General features: G+C 52.0%; 1 protein-coding gene across 2 annotated transcripts; it reads left to right on the forward strand.

The window, feature by feature from the left end:
* The first annotated feature begins 76 nt into the window (after positions 1-76).
* PPP1R13L (protein phosphatase 1 regulatory subunit 13 like) lies at positions 77-14,628 on the forward strand. 2 transcript variants are annotated; one of them, XM_074219287.1, is made up of 13 exons: positions 77-524; positions 5,379-5,471; positions 5,563-5,711; positions 7,217-7,727; positions 7,912-8,013; positions 8,111-8,208; positions 8,419-8,851; positions 9,495-9,964; positions 12,027-12,158; positions 12,256-12,389; positions 12,658-12,824; positions 13,135-13,334; positions 13,611-14,628. In XM_074219287.1, exons 2-13 carry the CDS (start codon positions 5,402-5,404, stop codon positions 13,647-13,649), a joined length of 2,505 nt encoding a protein of 834 aa, XP_074075388.1. In that variant the 5' UTR covers positions 77-524; positions 5,379-5,401; the 3' UTR covers positions 13,650-14,628. The 2 variants fall into 2 exon arrangements, with proteins under 2 accessions (XP_074075388.1, XP_074075387.1); XM_074219286.1 differs by lacking the exon at positions 77-524 and having other exon boundaries at positions 4,566-5,471.
* The last annotated feature ends 448 nt before the right edge of the window (positions 14,629-15,076 follow it).

The raw sequence follows: 15,076 nt of genomic DNA on the forward strand, positions 1-15,076 counted from the left end.
CTATTTATAGGGCCCGCGATCTTGTGGCCGGGGGGGGGGGGGACAGGGACGGGGTGGGGCGGTCTTCCGTCCTAAGTCCCTTTCCAAATCAGGAGCAGACTGAACTCTGCCCCCTCCAATTTCGGGCTTTCGGGGACCCTCCCCCAGGGGCTGCCTAGCTGGGAAGGGGCTCAGGGATCCCATCCTCAGTCTCGCGTCTGGGTCCTTGGGGTTCCTAACTCCGCTCACTCCGGAGGGCAGAGGGAAAAGTGGAGAAAGTGCTCTGGGCTCTGGGATGGAAGCTTAGAAATGGCCCCCCACCCCGCGTTGGGACCCCCGAGGAACTACAAGGCCCAAGATGCATCGCGGAGCCCCCCATCTCCGCCCCCTCCAACTTCTCCCCTCCTCCGCCCGCCTCCTCTCCCTCCCTCGCCTTCCAACCTGTGTCACACTCCACAGTAAAACCTGTTTCCCGGCGCCAGGAAGCCCCGGGACCTGCCCGGATCCGCCCGGGAGTCTCAGAGGCAGCCCCGGTTGAAGGCGCAGTGAGTCGGCCGGCCGGGACGCTTGGGACCCCCTCGGCGGGCTCTCCCGTGAGGGGTGGGCGGGGAGGGGGGCGGTGAGAGCCGCTCGGGTCACCTGGTTCAATAGGTTGGGTGGGTGGCTGGGGGAAAGAGAAGGGGATCCTTCCCCGGCTTGCAGGGGGGCCTGGGGAGGAAGGGGGCGGGGGGCGGTCAGCGAGGGGAGGGGAGACCCTCTGGAGAAAGCCAGCCCTCCCATTCTCCGCTGCCTTAGCCAGAGGCCAGGAAACGATCGTCTTAGCCAGAACGAGGATTTGAGGGAAGAGCCCCGGTGGGGGAAGGGAGGGGAGGGAACTCCGGGTGTCCCCGACTACTAAGCTTTCCCCACCCCAACCTCGGAGAATGCTTTCAGACCCCCCCCATCCCACCTCTCCTAAACGTCGCTACGTGATTTCTTGCCTTTCTCCCCTTCTCCGGCCCAACTCTGGTTGGAGGGAGGGCAAGGGAGGGGAAATGGGAGAAACCAGAGCTTGGCAGAGCTAAGGATAATAAGATTTAGAGCTGAAGGAAGTTTGGAGATTGCCTAGCCCACGGCCTCATTTTACATATTAGGAATCTGAGACCCAGAGGAGGATAAAGAGCAAAAAACAAAGTTTCTGATCCAGTAAGTTAGAAATTGGGTTTTGGGACTCAGACACAGACTGACACAACAAGAGTGATGGAGCGGAAGGGGTCTTACAGATGATCTAATGTAACTTTGTTATTTTACATAGGGGGGAAACTGAGGCTCAGAGACGAGGGTGGGATTTACCCAAGGTCACTCCTATACCCGTGACTCTATTTTCAGTTCATATGGCCTTTCCTCCAGGCAGGAACATGGGTCTTGGGGGGGGGGGGGCGAAGCAGCCAGTTTGTTCTAGGTCTTAGGGGTCTCCTAGGCTTGGCTGATCCTGAACACACCTCACAAGTGCCCAGACTCAGGACATGCCATTCTTGCTTTCAACACCCCCCCCCAACTCCCCACCACCCAGCCTCTAGGTTAGTACTAGAGAAAGATAAGAGGTCAGCATCTAATTCTGGAAGCACTCTGGAAGGCTCTGTCCTTGCTAAGCTATGTAAGATTGCCTCCCCCCCTGCTGTTTGTGGTAGTCCAGTGGGGTCCAGCAGTGGACCCCATAGCTTCTCTAGCAAGGGATTAATCAGGGTTACTGAAGGCTTTCAAATGGATTGTCTGAATTGAAGGGGTTGGAGATTACTTAAGCCAAGAGGGGGACTTTGGACTGGTATGGGAGAAAAGCATGACCCCTGAGGAGAAAATTGTGACCCCAGAGTTATCTTTCCCTTGTTGGGATCTCTCTCTTCCCCATCCCCCCCCTCCAGCTTGGATAGTTGTGAATTCAGATCTGGAGAGGGGCTGGGCTGGGGAGGCAAGACTGGTCTGTTTCTCATCCTGGGAGTTCTTCAAGAGAAGGACCATTTCTCCTAGAGTCTGTCCTTTTTCTAGTCCTTTCTCAACCCCATGAGACAAAGCAGTTTGATTTGAATTTAGTGCATCTGTCTTCCCCATTGGGTTGTGTGGCTCTGTTCTTCACCCTGTGACCCACTGAGCAGCTTTGATTCTAGACCCCCACTCTGTTCTCAACTCTTTCCTCTGGAGGTAGGAGTAAAAGAACTGAGGTCTAGGGAAAGGACTAGTCCAAAGATCATTAAAAATAATAGCCAAAATATCAGAATTGAAAGGAACCACTAAAAATGGGAATGGACCATTAGAATAAGAACAAGCTGGCAAGCATCTTGGAACATAGGATGCTAGAACCTGTCCCGTTTGGAGCTTTAGCACATCCTGTGTTAGAACATCATAAATTAGATCATGGTCCATCTGAAAGGGAGCTTGTTCACTGTGGTAGAACATGGCCCAGCTGGAAAGGAGTTAGAACACATCTCTTGAACATTTAAGTCACAGAATGTTAGAATGTGTCTGAGCTGCAAGGTACCTTTGAACTTACTTAGATCCCAGCTGGAAGAAAGCATGTAACATAGGATTTTAGCACATGTCTCAGCTGGAAGGAGAACTTAGAAAATGTCCTAACTGGAAGGAAGCTTAGAACATTGGATGTTAGAGCAGCTATGTCAAGGAGGTAGAACATACCCCAAATGGGAGTCTAGTATACTGGTTATTAGACTGTGCCCTGACTGGAAGAATATCTACCGGGTGGAAGGATATTAGAACATTTTCTAGTTGGAAGGGAGTTAGAACATGCCCCAGCTGGAAGGAAACTTAGAACACAGTGATGTTAGAATATATCCTATTTGTAAGGAAGTTACAACATTTCCCCAATGGGAGCTCAGTACACTGGATATTAGAATATGCCCCAGTTGGAAAGAAGCTTAGAACACAAGATATCAGAACACGTCCTAATTGTAAGGAAGTTAGAATATGCCCCAATGGGAGTTCAGTGCACTGGATATTAGAACATGCCCCAGCTGGAAGGAAGTTTAGAACACAAAATGTTAGAACATGCCCCAGCTGGAAGGAAGCTTAGAACACACCCCAGTGGGAGTTCAGTTAGAACACACCCCAATGGGAACACACTGGATGTTGGAACATGCCCCATCTGGAAGGAAGATTAGAATACCAGATATTAGAACATGCCCCAGTTGTAAGGAAGTGAAATTGACTCAATGGGACTTCAGTACACTGAATGTTAGAACATGTCCTAGTTGTAAGGAAGTTAGAACATGCCCCCATGGGAGTTCAGTACACTGGATGTTAGAACATGCCCCAGCAAGAAGGAAGCTTAGAACACAAGATATTAAAACATGTCCTGACTGGAAAGGAGTTAGAACATGTCCCAGCTGGGAATTTGAACACAAGGAGATAGCATGTGTCCCAACTGAAAAGGAGATGAGAACACAGGGTGTTAGAACATGTTCCAACTGGAAGGAACTGTGAATCACAGCATGGTAGCATAAAATCTTAGAGGTAAGAGGGAACTTAGAACATAGTCTGTTCCAGAAGGACCTTCCAGACCACCAGATCAGATAACCTTTCCAGAGGAAAAAATTCTGACATAAAGCGCAAGGTCATACAGTGAGTTTGGGGGAGAGCCAGGGCCTTAACAGAGGTTTCCTGCCCCTTGGCCCAAAGCTTTGTAAGTAAGGGAGGGGAAGGGAGGATGTGTGTCTGGCTGCCAGAGGACAGTCCAAAATGGAGCCCTTTCCTCCCATTGGAAAGGGAGTTAGCCTGGGTGCAGTCTCCCCTGTCCCCCAGTCATCATCTAGAGGGTAATGATTGGGGCTCTGCGGGAAGTTTAGGGAGGGAGCTGTCTGATCTGGCAGCGAAGGTGTCAGGGTGCTATCCTTGGAGGACAGGACCTGGCTGGGTGCCTCCCCCCGCCTCACCTGCTCTTCCCTGGGGGAGGAAGAGGACTTGCTGGGACTGGTTTGATACATACCAGAGGCCTGAGCTCACCGGCTGGGCGGGTGGGAGGCTGACTGGATCCCATTCCCCTCCAAGCCCACAGTGCCTCCTTCCTCCATTGGCCGGGACACTGTTTGTGGAGGAGACCAGGCTATTCTTTCCTCCCCAAGCCTCCCCCTGCCCCAGACGCCCTCAAAAAGAGGTGCCCTTCTGGAGCTGGCAACCTCTGAGTCTCCTCTGCCAGACAGCAGGGTCCTGGGGCTCTCCTCTCCCCTCTCCCTTTACTGGCGGCCCTTCTGACAGCATCCTGGAATCTTGGAAATGGAAACTCTAAGACTTCTCAAATCTGGAAGAGCCCCGACTTTCAGAAACTAGATGGCCAAAGCTAGAAGGGATCATAGACGCCCCCCCCCCCATGTCCCGTTCAACTAAAGAGGAAAAGCTGGATTGGGAAGGTCCTGGGTCCCCCGCAGCTAGTGGGGAAGGGCTCCCCTCCTCACACGTCAGTCCTTTCTCACGCTCCCTCCTGTCTCCGGGGAGGGTCAGGACAGGTTGACCGCACGCCCGGAGCCCCACCCCTCCCTCCGCTTTTGGGGTGGGTCGGCCTCCGCCCCTGCCGGGGTGCTGTGTACTGGGGTGGCGGCTCCGCCCCGGGGCGGCTGCGTGGGCTGAAGGAAGACACCTCGGAACCCAGCCCTTCCCCCACCTGCAGGGCGGGCGGGGCCGGCTGGCGGTGAGCTCCGCGTTGGCAGGACCGGTTTCCTACCCCGAGCCCTCTAATTTCCAGCCGCGGCACCTTTGCCTCTGCCCAGCCTCCTCTGGGACCCCGCCTCTACACTTCCAACCTCTGTACCCCGAAATCCTAGTCTCGCTGATGACTCTCCAGAACCTTGCTCTAGAGACCCCTAGCTCTTGGGAGTCACGCCAATCCCCCCTTATTGCTCAGAAGATCTGGTGGGGTCCCCCGAGCCGGCTTCCTTGAGGTCCAATCTCTTAGCCTCCTCACCCCCTCTCCACCTCCAACCCAAACACCTAGACATTTGGGGTGTTGTGGAAAGAGCCTTAGACCTACAGTCAAGACAGTCCTGAATTCAAATCCCGACCCTGACACAAGTCTTGTAATCTTGGGCTTCGGGTCCCTCTACAAAATGAGAGGTTGGGATTAGGTGGCCTCCGAGACCCCTTCCCACTCTGGATCGGTGACCCTAAGAAACCTAGCTTTGGGACAGTTAATAAGTCAGGTTAATGTTTCCTAGACTCGACTTCCTCCTCTGTAAAATGAGGCGATAATAAGGCGAACCTCCAGGGGGTGGTGCACTTGGATGGCCCCATCATTATCTTGTCTCCTCAAATGGCGGGAGACCCTGCCTCTGGGCTTGGGGATCCTGCTTTCTCGCACTCAGAGACCCTTCCCCTAGTGGGGCAGCCGGGGCTTAGCGGCCTTTCTCCTTCCACAGGCGCGCCCCCCAGCCTGGGCACCATGGACAGCGAGGCCTTTGAGAGCGCCTTTGAGAATGCCACGAGGGACCTTCTGGACTTGAACTTCCAATGTGAGGGAGGGTCCTGAGGGGATGGGACTGTTCCGGCCCGGGGCAGGGCTCCCCGAAGCCTCACTCCTGCCCTCTCCTCCCCTCCCCACAGCCTTGGCCATGAAGCATATCGATCTGAAGCAGATGGAGCTGGACACAGCCGCGGCCAAGGTGGATGAGCTGACCAAACAGCTAGAGTCACTTTGGTCAGACTCCCCGGCCCCCTCCACCCCTCCACCCCAGGCCAACCTTCCCACCAGGGTAAGCCCCTCATTGAGCCTCATTTCATTCCCTTCCCTACAAACGAAGGGAGGGACTTGGGGAGCTGGTTAAGTTAACCCAGCCTGGCTCTGCACATCCTCCAGCCTCTGGCCAAAGACTCCAAGGACTAGGAGCCCACTTATTCCCTCGGCAGCCCCCGTTCTCATGGCCAGCTTTCAATATGAGCAGGTTTTCCCTGACCTCAAGCCTAAATTGGCCTCATTACTCTTAGTTGAGGCTTCTCAAATACTTGAATACATCCCTTCATTCTCCACAATCCACCCCTTGTCTTTTCTTTTCCAGATTAAAACATCTCTTGTTGCCTAGGCTATGATTTTGTCACCCTTCAGTATTCTGGTTGCTCTCCATGGGACCCTCCAGTTTATCACTGTTCTTCATAAAATATCACACCCCAGATTGGACATAGTGCTCCAGCTGGGAGCCAGGCAGGACTTCCTTGTTGAGTCATTTCAATTGTTTGGGCTTTTCTTGGCAAAGAGATTAGAGGAGTTTGTGATTTCTTCTCAAGAAACTGAGTCAAACATGTTAAATGACTTGCCCAGGGCCACATAGCTAGGAAGTGTCTAAGACTGGATTTGAACTCAGGTCTTCCTGACTCCACTGTGCCACCAGTCAGAGGGCAGCATCATCAGCTCTTCAGCCTTGGAGCTTATATACCTTCTTTAATTTCATATTAGCTTTGGGGGATGCTACAGTACATAGAGTTGATCCATCTTGAGCTTGACATCCATTAAAAGAGCAAATCTGGCACTAGTAGCCTATAATAAATGCTCACTCCCTTTCTCTCGCTGCTTGTTTAATCCATCTCTCCACTGTTCACTTTCAAACCACACTTCCCCTGTCTCGGACTTGTCTTGCTTTTCTTTATCCATGTCTCAAGAGTTTACCTTTATCTGGATCTTTATTGGATTTGACCCATTGCCGGAGCCAGACAGCTGTCATCTAACATGTCAACGAGGGCTCCCAAGTTTTTAACCATCTGTAAATTTGACAAAGATATCCTCTTTGCCTTTCTTCAAGTCAATGATATGGGAACCAAGATGGGGCAATCGACTGGAGAACTCCTTCCTTCTGAGTTGTTGGGAAGGACAACTTTCAGATGATGGCTAGTAAACTGGCCCCTGTCTCTTCCCAGTTTGGCATGTTCTATCCCTCATCTCTTTATCTGTTCCACAAGACTGTCAGATGCCAAGTCCATTTATATTTCTAATACCCCACCCCCACCCCAACCACACTCTAGTAGTAATCTGGGATTTAAAAAAAATCCCTTCATCTGGCATGACCTATTCTGGGACTTTTTGATCACTACTTACTTTTCTGGATCTTTTCTAAATAATCATTTACTAATAGTTGAATATATCCTTCTCAAAACCTCTCAGTTGTCTTTCCTTGGGTCTCCCTTAGCCTAAGCCTCTGGATCCCTTCCCCCTGAGCCCCTCATACTTCCTCTCTCTGACTGGGTATGTCTCCTTCCTTCCCTCCAGTTGCCCAGATACAGCTCCAGTCCCACTCCTGACCATTTTAGCCGTACCTCTTCACCCCGGAAGGTGACCGACAGTGGGGATGCCACCTATACCCGCTCAGAGAACTCTCCTGCCTTGCTCTCATACAGTCCCCTGTCACCCAAAGGGCGCCCAGCCTCTCCTCGCACCCCTCTCTACCTGTCTCCAGAGTCATACTCATCGCTGGACCGGGCCCCCTCCCCACGGCCCAAAACTGTGTCCTTTGAGTCTGTGGTTGGCTCCCTGGGCCGAGCCCCATCCCCCAGGCCTGGTCCTGGGCCTCTCCGCCCCACAGGGCCTCCCCCACAATATGACTTCCTAATGGGTGGACGGGCTGGATCTCCTCGGAGTGACAGCCCTCAGGCTTTCTTCCCTGACCACCGAGGACCTTCACCTCGCTTGGGTCTTCCTGCCACCTATGAGGGCTCCAGTCTCTTTGGGAGTCCACCCCCAGGTGCTGGGGGCAGTGCCTTTGCTCCGCTTCGGGCCCAAGGTGAGAGACTAGAGGAGCCAGCTGGAGATAGATAATTGGGAGGGGGATGGTGTAGGTGCCTTGGAGTGGTCATGGCAGAAGGAAGGAGTTAGGGCCCAGAGAAGTGGGAGTGGAGGAGGATTTTTTCAGAAGAATGGGTAGAATTTTGTGGACCACAGATAGAACTCTCTCTGCTCCCCTGCAGATGACCTAACACTTCGCCGGCGTCCTCCAAAGAGCTGGAACGAGTCAGACCTGGATGTGGCCTATGAGAAGAAGTCATCATCCCAGACCTCCAACTATGATCGTGAGCTGGCCTGGGGAGGGGGATAAAAGAAAGGGGTCAGTGGACAGAGGCCCCCTCTTCTGCTCAAACCCTAACCCTCATTCCTCCCTCCCCACAGGTCTGGATGTTTTCGGGGGCCTTCGTCCATCCTCCCCATCCTTGCAGCTGTTACCCTGGCGGGAGAGCAGTTTAGATGGCTTGGGTGGTCCAGGCAAGGTGAGGGGGCTGAGTCTGAGTGGCAGAGTTTCTAGGCCAAGGTTTCCTATACAAAGATCACAGGACCTAAGCACATTGGAACTAGCATACTCCGTAGGGATCTTGAGGCTCAACCTTCATCGTTGTACAAATGAAGAAACTGAATCCCAGAGAATGAAACGTGAGTGGTGTCATCATAACCTGGTCTCTGTCCCCCTCTCCCCTTTTCAGGATGGCCTCACCAGCTCTACTCTGCCCCGGAATTACAAAGTCTCTCCATTGGCCAGTGACCGGCGGACAGAGGTCGGGGGATACCGTCGCTCCATGGGCCCAGGGGTCCCCGGCACCCTTCCTCGAAGCTGGCAGCCAGCCAGTCGCATTGCCATGCCACCAACCAGTCCCCAGACCCGGGGAGCCCCCCGCCAGCGCCCTATCCCCCTCTCCATGATATTCAAGTTACAAAATGCCTTTTGGGAGTATGGGGCAGCCAGGGCAGGGCCGCCGGGCTCCCCCATTATTACACGGGCTCCTTTACCCAAGTTGACACCCCAGGTCCCAGCTCCTCAGAGCCCAGCCCCTCAAAGCCCAGTCCCAGCTCCACAGAGCTCACCCCAGTCTCCAGCCACTCAGCTTATACCACTGGCTCGACCTTCAGGAGGGGAAGGTGAGGACAAAACTGGGGTCCCCAGAGGGGAGGGAGGGAAAGACATTGAACCTACCTACTACTACTACAGGTTAAAGTTCTTGGCAGAGGTCATATTCTCTGTCAAGTATCTTGGCCAAAGAGTAACCTCTTGCCACCTCTTTTAAAGGAAATGAAGTGCCTCATTTTCTTCCCCCTTTGACCCATTCTCATCATTGTCAGGAGCTTTTCCTATTCTCCATTGTCTCCATTTCTCAAGCTTCAAATCCAAGAGGGCCTTCCAGATGGACAGGAGTGGGAGAGAGGATTGAAGGGTCTCTGGGTTGGGCAAAAAATTCCCAGTTTTCAGAGTAGGTTGGTCTCAGCATGAGGACAGGGGATGGGGAAGGACAAGACTATGGAATGTTAACTTTATAAAGTCAGGATTGTGGAATGGTAGAAGTAGGAATGAACCAGACGGTGGGGTATTTGAGGAGGGAGTCCTGGGTCACGATTTTTGGGGGTTTTTATGGCTAGGCAATGGGGTAAAGTGACCTGCCCAAGGTCATACAACTAAGTAATTATTAAGTGTCTGAGGCTGGATTTGAACTCAGGTCCTCCTGACTCCACTTGGCACCTAGCTGGCCTTCTGGGTCATGATTGGTGGTTTCTGCTCTCTTCCCAGGGCCTCCAAAGCCCCTTGAGGAGCCTGAACCCGAACCTGAGCTGGAGGGGCTGCTGGCCCCAGCTCTGGAGGTCGTAGAGACTGAAGAAGGGGCCGTGCCTCGGCCCCTGAGTCCCACGCGGCTACAACCAGCACTGCCCCCAGAAGCCCAGACTGTGCCCGAACTGGAGGAGGTGGCGCGGGTGCTGGCAGAGATCCCCCGGCCCCTGAAGCGCCGAGGCTCCATGGAGCAGAGCCCCGGCCCAGTCCTGCCCCCCACACACAAGAAACAGTACCAGCAAATCATCAACCGCCTCTTTCACCGGCATGGGGGCAGTGGTGCTGGTGGAGGCGGTGGACCTGGTGGTCCTGAACCTGAGCTACCTCCCATTACTGAGGGTTCTGACACAAGAGTGGGGCCCCCTGCCCCAGCCCCCCCAGCTCCTACCCTACCCCCCTGCCTGCCTGACCCACCTACACCCCAGAGCACAGTGAGTAATGGGGATAGCCTCCCCCCCTTCTTTCCTCCTTCCCCCAGGTCAATCCTCTGCTCTCGATGCTCTCCTAATTGAACTGTAGAGTTTTCAAACCATCATAGACTCTAAAGCCACAGAATCTTAGAGCCACCATAGGAACCACAGAACCACAGGACTTCCATATCTACTAGAACCAAAGACATCTCAGAGCCACAAAACATTCTTATAATTGTAGTAGAATTTTAGAACTTATGTGGAATCTAGAACCATAGAATTCTAAACCCAATAGATTTTTAGAACCATAATGGATTTTGTTTTTTTGGAAAAGCAATTGATGTTAGGTAACTTATTCAAGGTCATATAGCTAGTAAGTGTCATGTGTCTATCAAATTTGAACTCGGATCCTCCTGATTCCAGTGCCCACACCCACTATGCCACCTGGCTGGTGTAGAACTTTAATAGAATTTTAATAGAACTTTAAAAGAATGCTGGAATCTGGAACCATAGAACCTTCAGGATACATTACCAAATTTTAGTGCTACCATAATCTCTAGGACAATAGAATATAGAAGCAATGAATTGTAGAGCCCTCATCAACTCTTATAATACTACCATAGAACCTTAGAGCTATTGTATTGGCTAGAATCACAGAATCTTGAACTATAGATTCTATGACCTAGCATGTTCTTAGAATAATTATAGAATCTTAGAAATAGCACACAAAATAAAACTATAGAGTTATAGAGCTATCAAAGCCATTATCTAGTGCCATGGATTCCCAGATCCAATAGAGTCTTAGCACCATAATAGCATTAGAAGGACAGTGGAATCTCCTAGAAGGATAATAGAATCTTGACCCAGAGGGTCTTATAGTTAGCATAGAATTTGAGAACCTAAAACCATAAGACTCCCACTTTCTGAAACTGAAGCATTTCAGAGCCATGAGATACTCCCAGAATCTTCATAGAATATTAGAACTATCATAGAATCTAGAACCATAAATATCACAAATCCAGTAGGTTATTGCTGTGAGAACAGAAGTTTAGAAAGCTGGTAGAATCTAGAACTGTAAAATCTTAAGAGTCCTTGAATCACCATAGAATCCTAGCATTATCATAGTATCTAGGCCAATGAATATTGGAGCTGTCATGGATTCAGAACTATCATGGTGTCTAGAACATATACCATAACATTTTAGAACTACCCTAGTGTCTAGAACCACAGAATCTTGAACCATAGATTTTTGAAGCCAACATCGATTCTTAGAACTACCATAAAATCTCAGAATTAACCTCAAATGTTGAAATCAGGATAGTCTTTGGGAACCACTGTAGGGGGCAGCTAGGTGGTGCAGTGGATAGAACACCAGCCCTAGAGTCAGGAGGACCTGAGTTCAAATGACACTTAATAATTGCCTAGCTCTGTGACCTTGGGCAAGTCACTTAACCCCATTGCCTTAAATAAAATTTAAAAATATATGAAAAGTAAAGGGAACCACTGTAGAACCTTAGACACACCTGAAACTTTTGGAATCATAGGATCTTGATATTATATAATCTTAGAACCATAGGAGTCATGGAATCTCGAAATTATCATAGAATTTTGGTACCCTAACTCTTTAAAACCAAGAATTCTTGATATCATCTAAGGTTCTTAGAACCATCTTGCAATTGGAGGTTATTGCAACCATTATTGAACCATAGAACTATAGACTCCTGGAACTATAGGTTCTCAGGCTTAAAAGAGCCTTGAGAAACTGCCCAGTTGTCTTCTCCTTCTCATTTTGCAGATAGGGAAACTGTGGCCCAGAGAGGGGAAAGTTACACAATGAGGCAAGGGCCAGAGCTAGCATTAAAATCCAGGCCACTCAACTCCCTTATGCTCTTGCCCCCAATCCCTCGGTAGGCCTTCTTGCTGATCTTCTCTATTTCTGTCCTCTTGAGACTGCTTTATTACCTGCCTCTGTCCATTGCCCTCTCTGGCACCTGAAGAGGGTGAGGGAAAGTATTTGTCCCAGAAGATAGAGAAGGAGGGGGAACCAGTTCCTTTTTGATGCAGCCTTCTTCCCCCACCCCAGGAAATGCGTTCAGTGCTTCGGAAGGGGGGCTCCCCCCGCAAGGCCCGCCGGGCCCGCCTTAACCCCCTGGTGTTACTGTTGGATGCCGCGCTCACTGGGGAGCTGGATGTGGTGCAGCAGGCAGTGAAGGAGGTGAGAGGCAGCCACTTGGAAGGGGGGAGAGAGTGCTCCCACCCTTTGTCTTCTCCTCAAGGCTGACTGGACTCTTGTTTCCCACCTTACTCTCCAGATAAATGACCCCAGCCAGCCCAATGAAGAAGGCATCACGGCCCTCCATAATGCTATCTGTGGTGCCAACTACGCCATTGTGGACTTTCTCATTGGTACTGGTGCCAATGTTAATTCCCCGGACAGCCATGGCTGGTGAGACACAGTGGGATGGTGGTCAAGGGATCTCTGAGCCCCAACTCCATTCATTTCTCCTTCTCTCTACTCCTGGGGACACAGAGCACTGAGGGGTATCTGCCCCAGCCCTCAGTCCATTCAGATGGGTTTTCTATGAGACCCAGTGCAGGACAACATGGTGGCCAGCCCTCAACTGATAGACTCAGGGGTGGGGGAGGAGTGCTTTGTGTTATCTCTGGCCTTTTGGTGGCCTTTGTTTCCATGGTCATCTCTCTGTCTCATCCAGGACACCCTTACATTGTGCGGCCTCTTGCAATGACACAGCCATCTGTACGGCCCTGGTGCAGCATGGGGCTGCCATCTTTGCCACAACCTTGAGTGATGGGGCCATGGCCATTGAGAAGTGCGACCCTTACAGGGAGGGTTATGCAGACTGTGCCACCTACCTGGCAGGTGAGGCGTGGGAGACAACAGGGTGGGGTCAGGGTCACACCCTTCATCTGATGACCTAACCATGTGTATTAGCCCATGTCCTTGGTGTACACTGACATCATTAGTCATTGAGGTCATGTTACAGATCAGACCCTGGTGCTAGATTTGAAGCCAGAAGATCTGGCTTCAAATCCTGGCCCCCAATGTGACTCTGGGCAAGTTGCTTGGCTTCCTAGACTTCAGTTTCCTCCTCTGTAAAACAATGGGAAGGACTAGGAAATCTCTGAGGCTCCTGGCAGTCCTGACCATCTGTGGTCCTGTGTCTCCTCAGAGGCTGAGCAGAGTATGGGTCACTTACATGGCGGGGCAGTCTACGCACTCTGGGATTACAGCGCTGAGTTTGGGGATGAGCTGTCCTTCCGCGAGGGTGAACCTGTGACTGTCCTGCGACGGGATGGGCCTGAGGAGACCGACTGGTGGTGGGCAGCCCTGCGGGGCCAGGAAGGATATGTGCCCAGAAACTACTTTGGGGTGAGAACCGAATGACAGGAGGGCCTATTGGGTGAACTTTGGAGGAGGGGACAGCCCATTGTTGGGTGGAGGAATAGGGGGTTCCATCTCCCTGGGGGATAGGTGGAGGAGAAAAGGACAGATCATCCTTGAAGTTTCCATTTTGTAGGTAGAAGTGGAGAGGGGGCAGTTCCAGGATAATGTGGTGGGTGGGATCAGGAGGCAGAGAAGGGGCTCCAGGCTTATCAGGACTGGGCTCCCCCCATCCCAGACTCACAGCAACCTTTGTCTTCTCAGCTGTTCCCCAGAGTGAAACCTCAACGTGGCAAGGTGTAGGACTCCAGATGGAGGGCCAAGATGAAGAACAAGGGGGAATCTCTCCCCCTGCTCCTGCTCATGGCCCTGGGGAAGGGGAATGAACTTGGGTCCTGTCTTTGAGAGGGGAAGGGGTACCCTCAATCTAGTCCCCAACATACTACCCCTCTCAGCTTCCAGCCACATGTTCTGAGCACTCACACCAGAAAGGAGTTGACTGGGTTGAGCCTTATCAGTCGGCTCCATCCCAAACCCCTCCCCAGCCAGCTCCCGAGATCCCAGAAGAAATAAGGTTCCCAATGAACTCTGACCCCAGCTGTCCTCTCCTACCAGTAGCCTTGGGGGTTGGGGGTGTAGTAGCCTCCTCTCTTCTCCCCCCAAGTCAAGTGCCTCAAGTCTTGTCTGGTCTGTTTGTAATTAAATAGGAAAAATAAAAATACTTTCTAAATAAATGTACTTTGTGCAGCTATCCTTCAGCTCTGGTTCCTATTGACCTGTTCCCCCAGCCCCTTTAGAAATCCCACCCATGGGTCCATCTAATACTCTCCTCGCTGGTCCCACCAGTTCTCCCACTATCAGTCTCAGCAATGAGTCAATGAATGCCTTTGAGGAAATGGAGCTGGAAATGGGTATTGAAGGATTTCTCAGGAACTGGGGAGACTTGTGGCAAAGAGAGAGCCAAAAGGAGCCAGGGCTGGCAGGCTCCCCCAGGGTCCAGGGAAGGGGAACCCAGAGATGGGAAAGAATTTTCTAGAATCCAACTACCCCAAATTTCCCAAGGTTTTCCTCTGGGCCTGCCCACACTGATCCTGCACTGAGGAGCTCATGGTTCGGTGGGAGATGAGATTCAGCCTCTAAGGATGAAGCAAGAGTGGGGCAGAGAGGGGGCGCAGACCTGGCTGCTGCTTCTGGGAAGGGGGATTCACCAGGCTACTGGGAGTCATGGCTGAGGTTCCCTCCTTGCTCTGGCCTTTTAGGTTGCTCTGAGCTTGAAAAGTTCCTTAGCAGAGCTAGAAGAGACCCCAGAGGTGACCTAGTCCAACTCCTCCCAGCTCTGGCACCCCCTGTTCTCAGGCCCCTCCCAGCTCTGGCACCCCCTGTTCTCAGGCCCCTCTCTCTGACCCCCCTTCAAGGCCTCTCTCAGCTCTCCACACGCAGGTTCTGACACTTCCTCTCTTCCAAGGCCCCCACCCCACCCCATTTCTGACATTCCAGAATCCTTTGAGGTCTGCCATTCTCTCTATTGCAAGGAATGGCGATCGATTCACTCGGTCTTCTCTATTCCCTTTGCGCTTGCGCCACAAGTCGGAGAACGATTAAGAATGCCTGGGACTGCTCTAAACTAACTCCTCCCCAGCCTTCCTCCGCTGCGCAGGCGCGCTCAGGCTCCTCCCTCGTCGGAGCCCCGCCTCCGCCGCCTCCGCCGAGTCTGTCGCGCGCTTAGCCAA

This window comes from Macrotis lagotis, chromosome 1 (assembly GCF_037893015.1).
Source record: "Macrotis lagotis isolate mMagLag1 chromosome 1, bilby.v1.9.chrom.fasta, whole genome shotgun sequence".
NCBI classification, from domain to species: Eukaryota; Metazoa; Chordata; class Mammalia; order Peramelemorphia; family Peramelidae; genus Macrotis; species Macrotis lagotis.

What these genes read in the sequence shown, in the direction of transcription:
- PPP1R13L (XM_074219286.1), top strand. Translation starts at nt 5,273, where the DNA reads ATGGCGGGAGACCCTGCCTCTGGGCTTGGGGATCCTGCTTTCTCGCAC. An exon ending in TGCTCCGCTTCGGGCCCAAG is followed by an intron (nt 7,728 to 7,911) that starts GTGAGAGACTAG and finishes GCTCCCCTGCAG; the next exon opens with ATGACCTAACACTTCGCCGG. An exon ending in TGCCCAGAAACTACTTTGGG is followed by an intron (nt 13,335 to 13,610) that starts GTGAGAACCGAA and finishes TTGTCTTCTCAG; the next exon opens with CTGTTCCCCAGAGTGAAACC.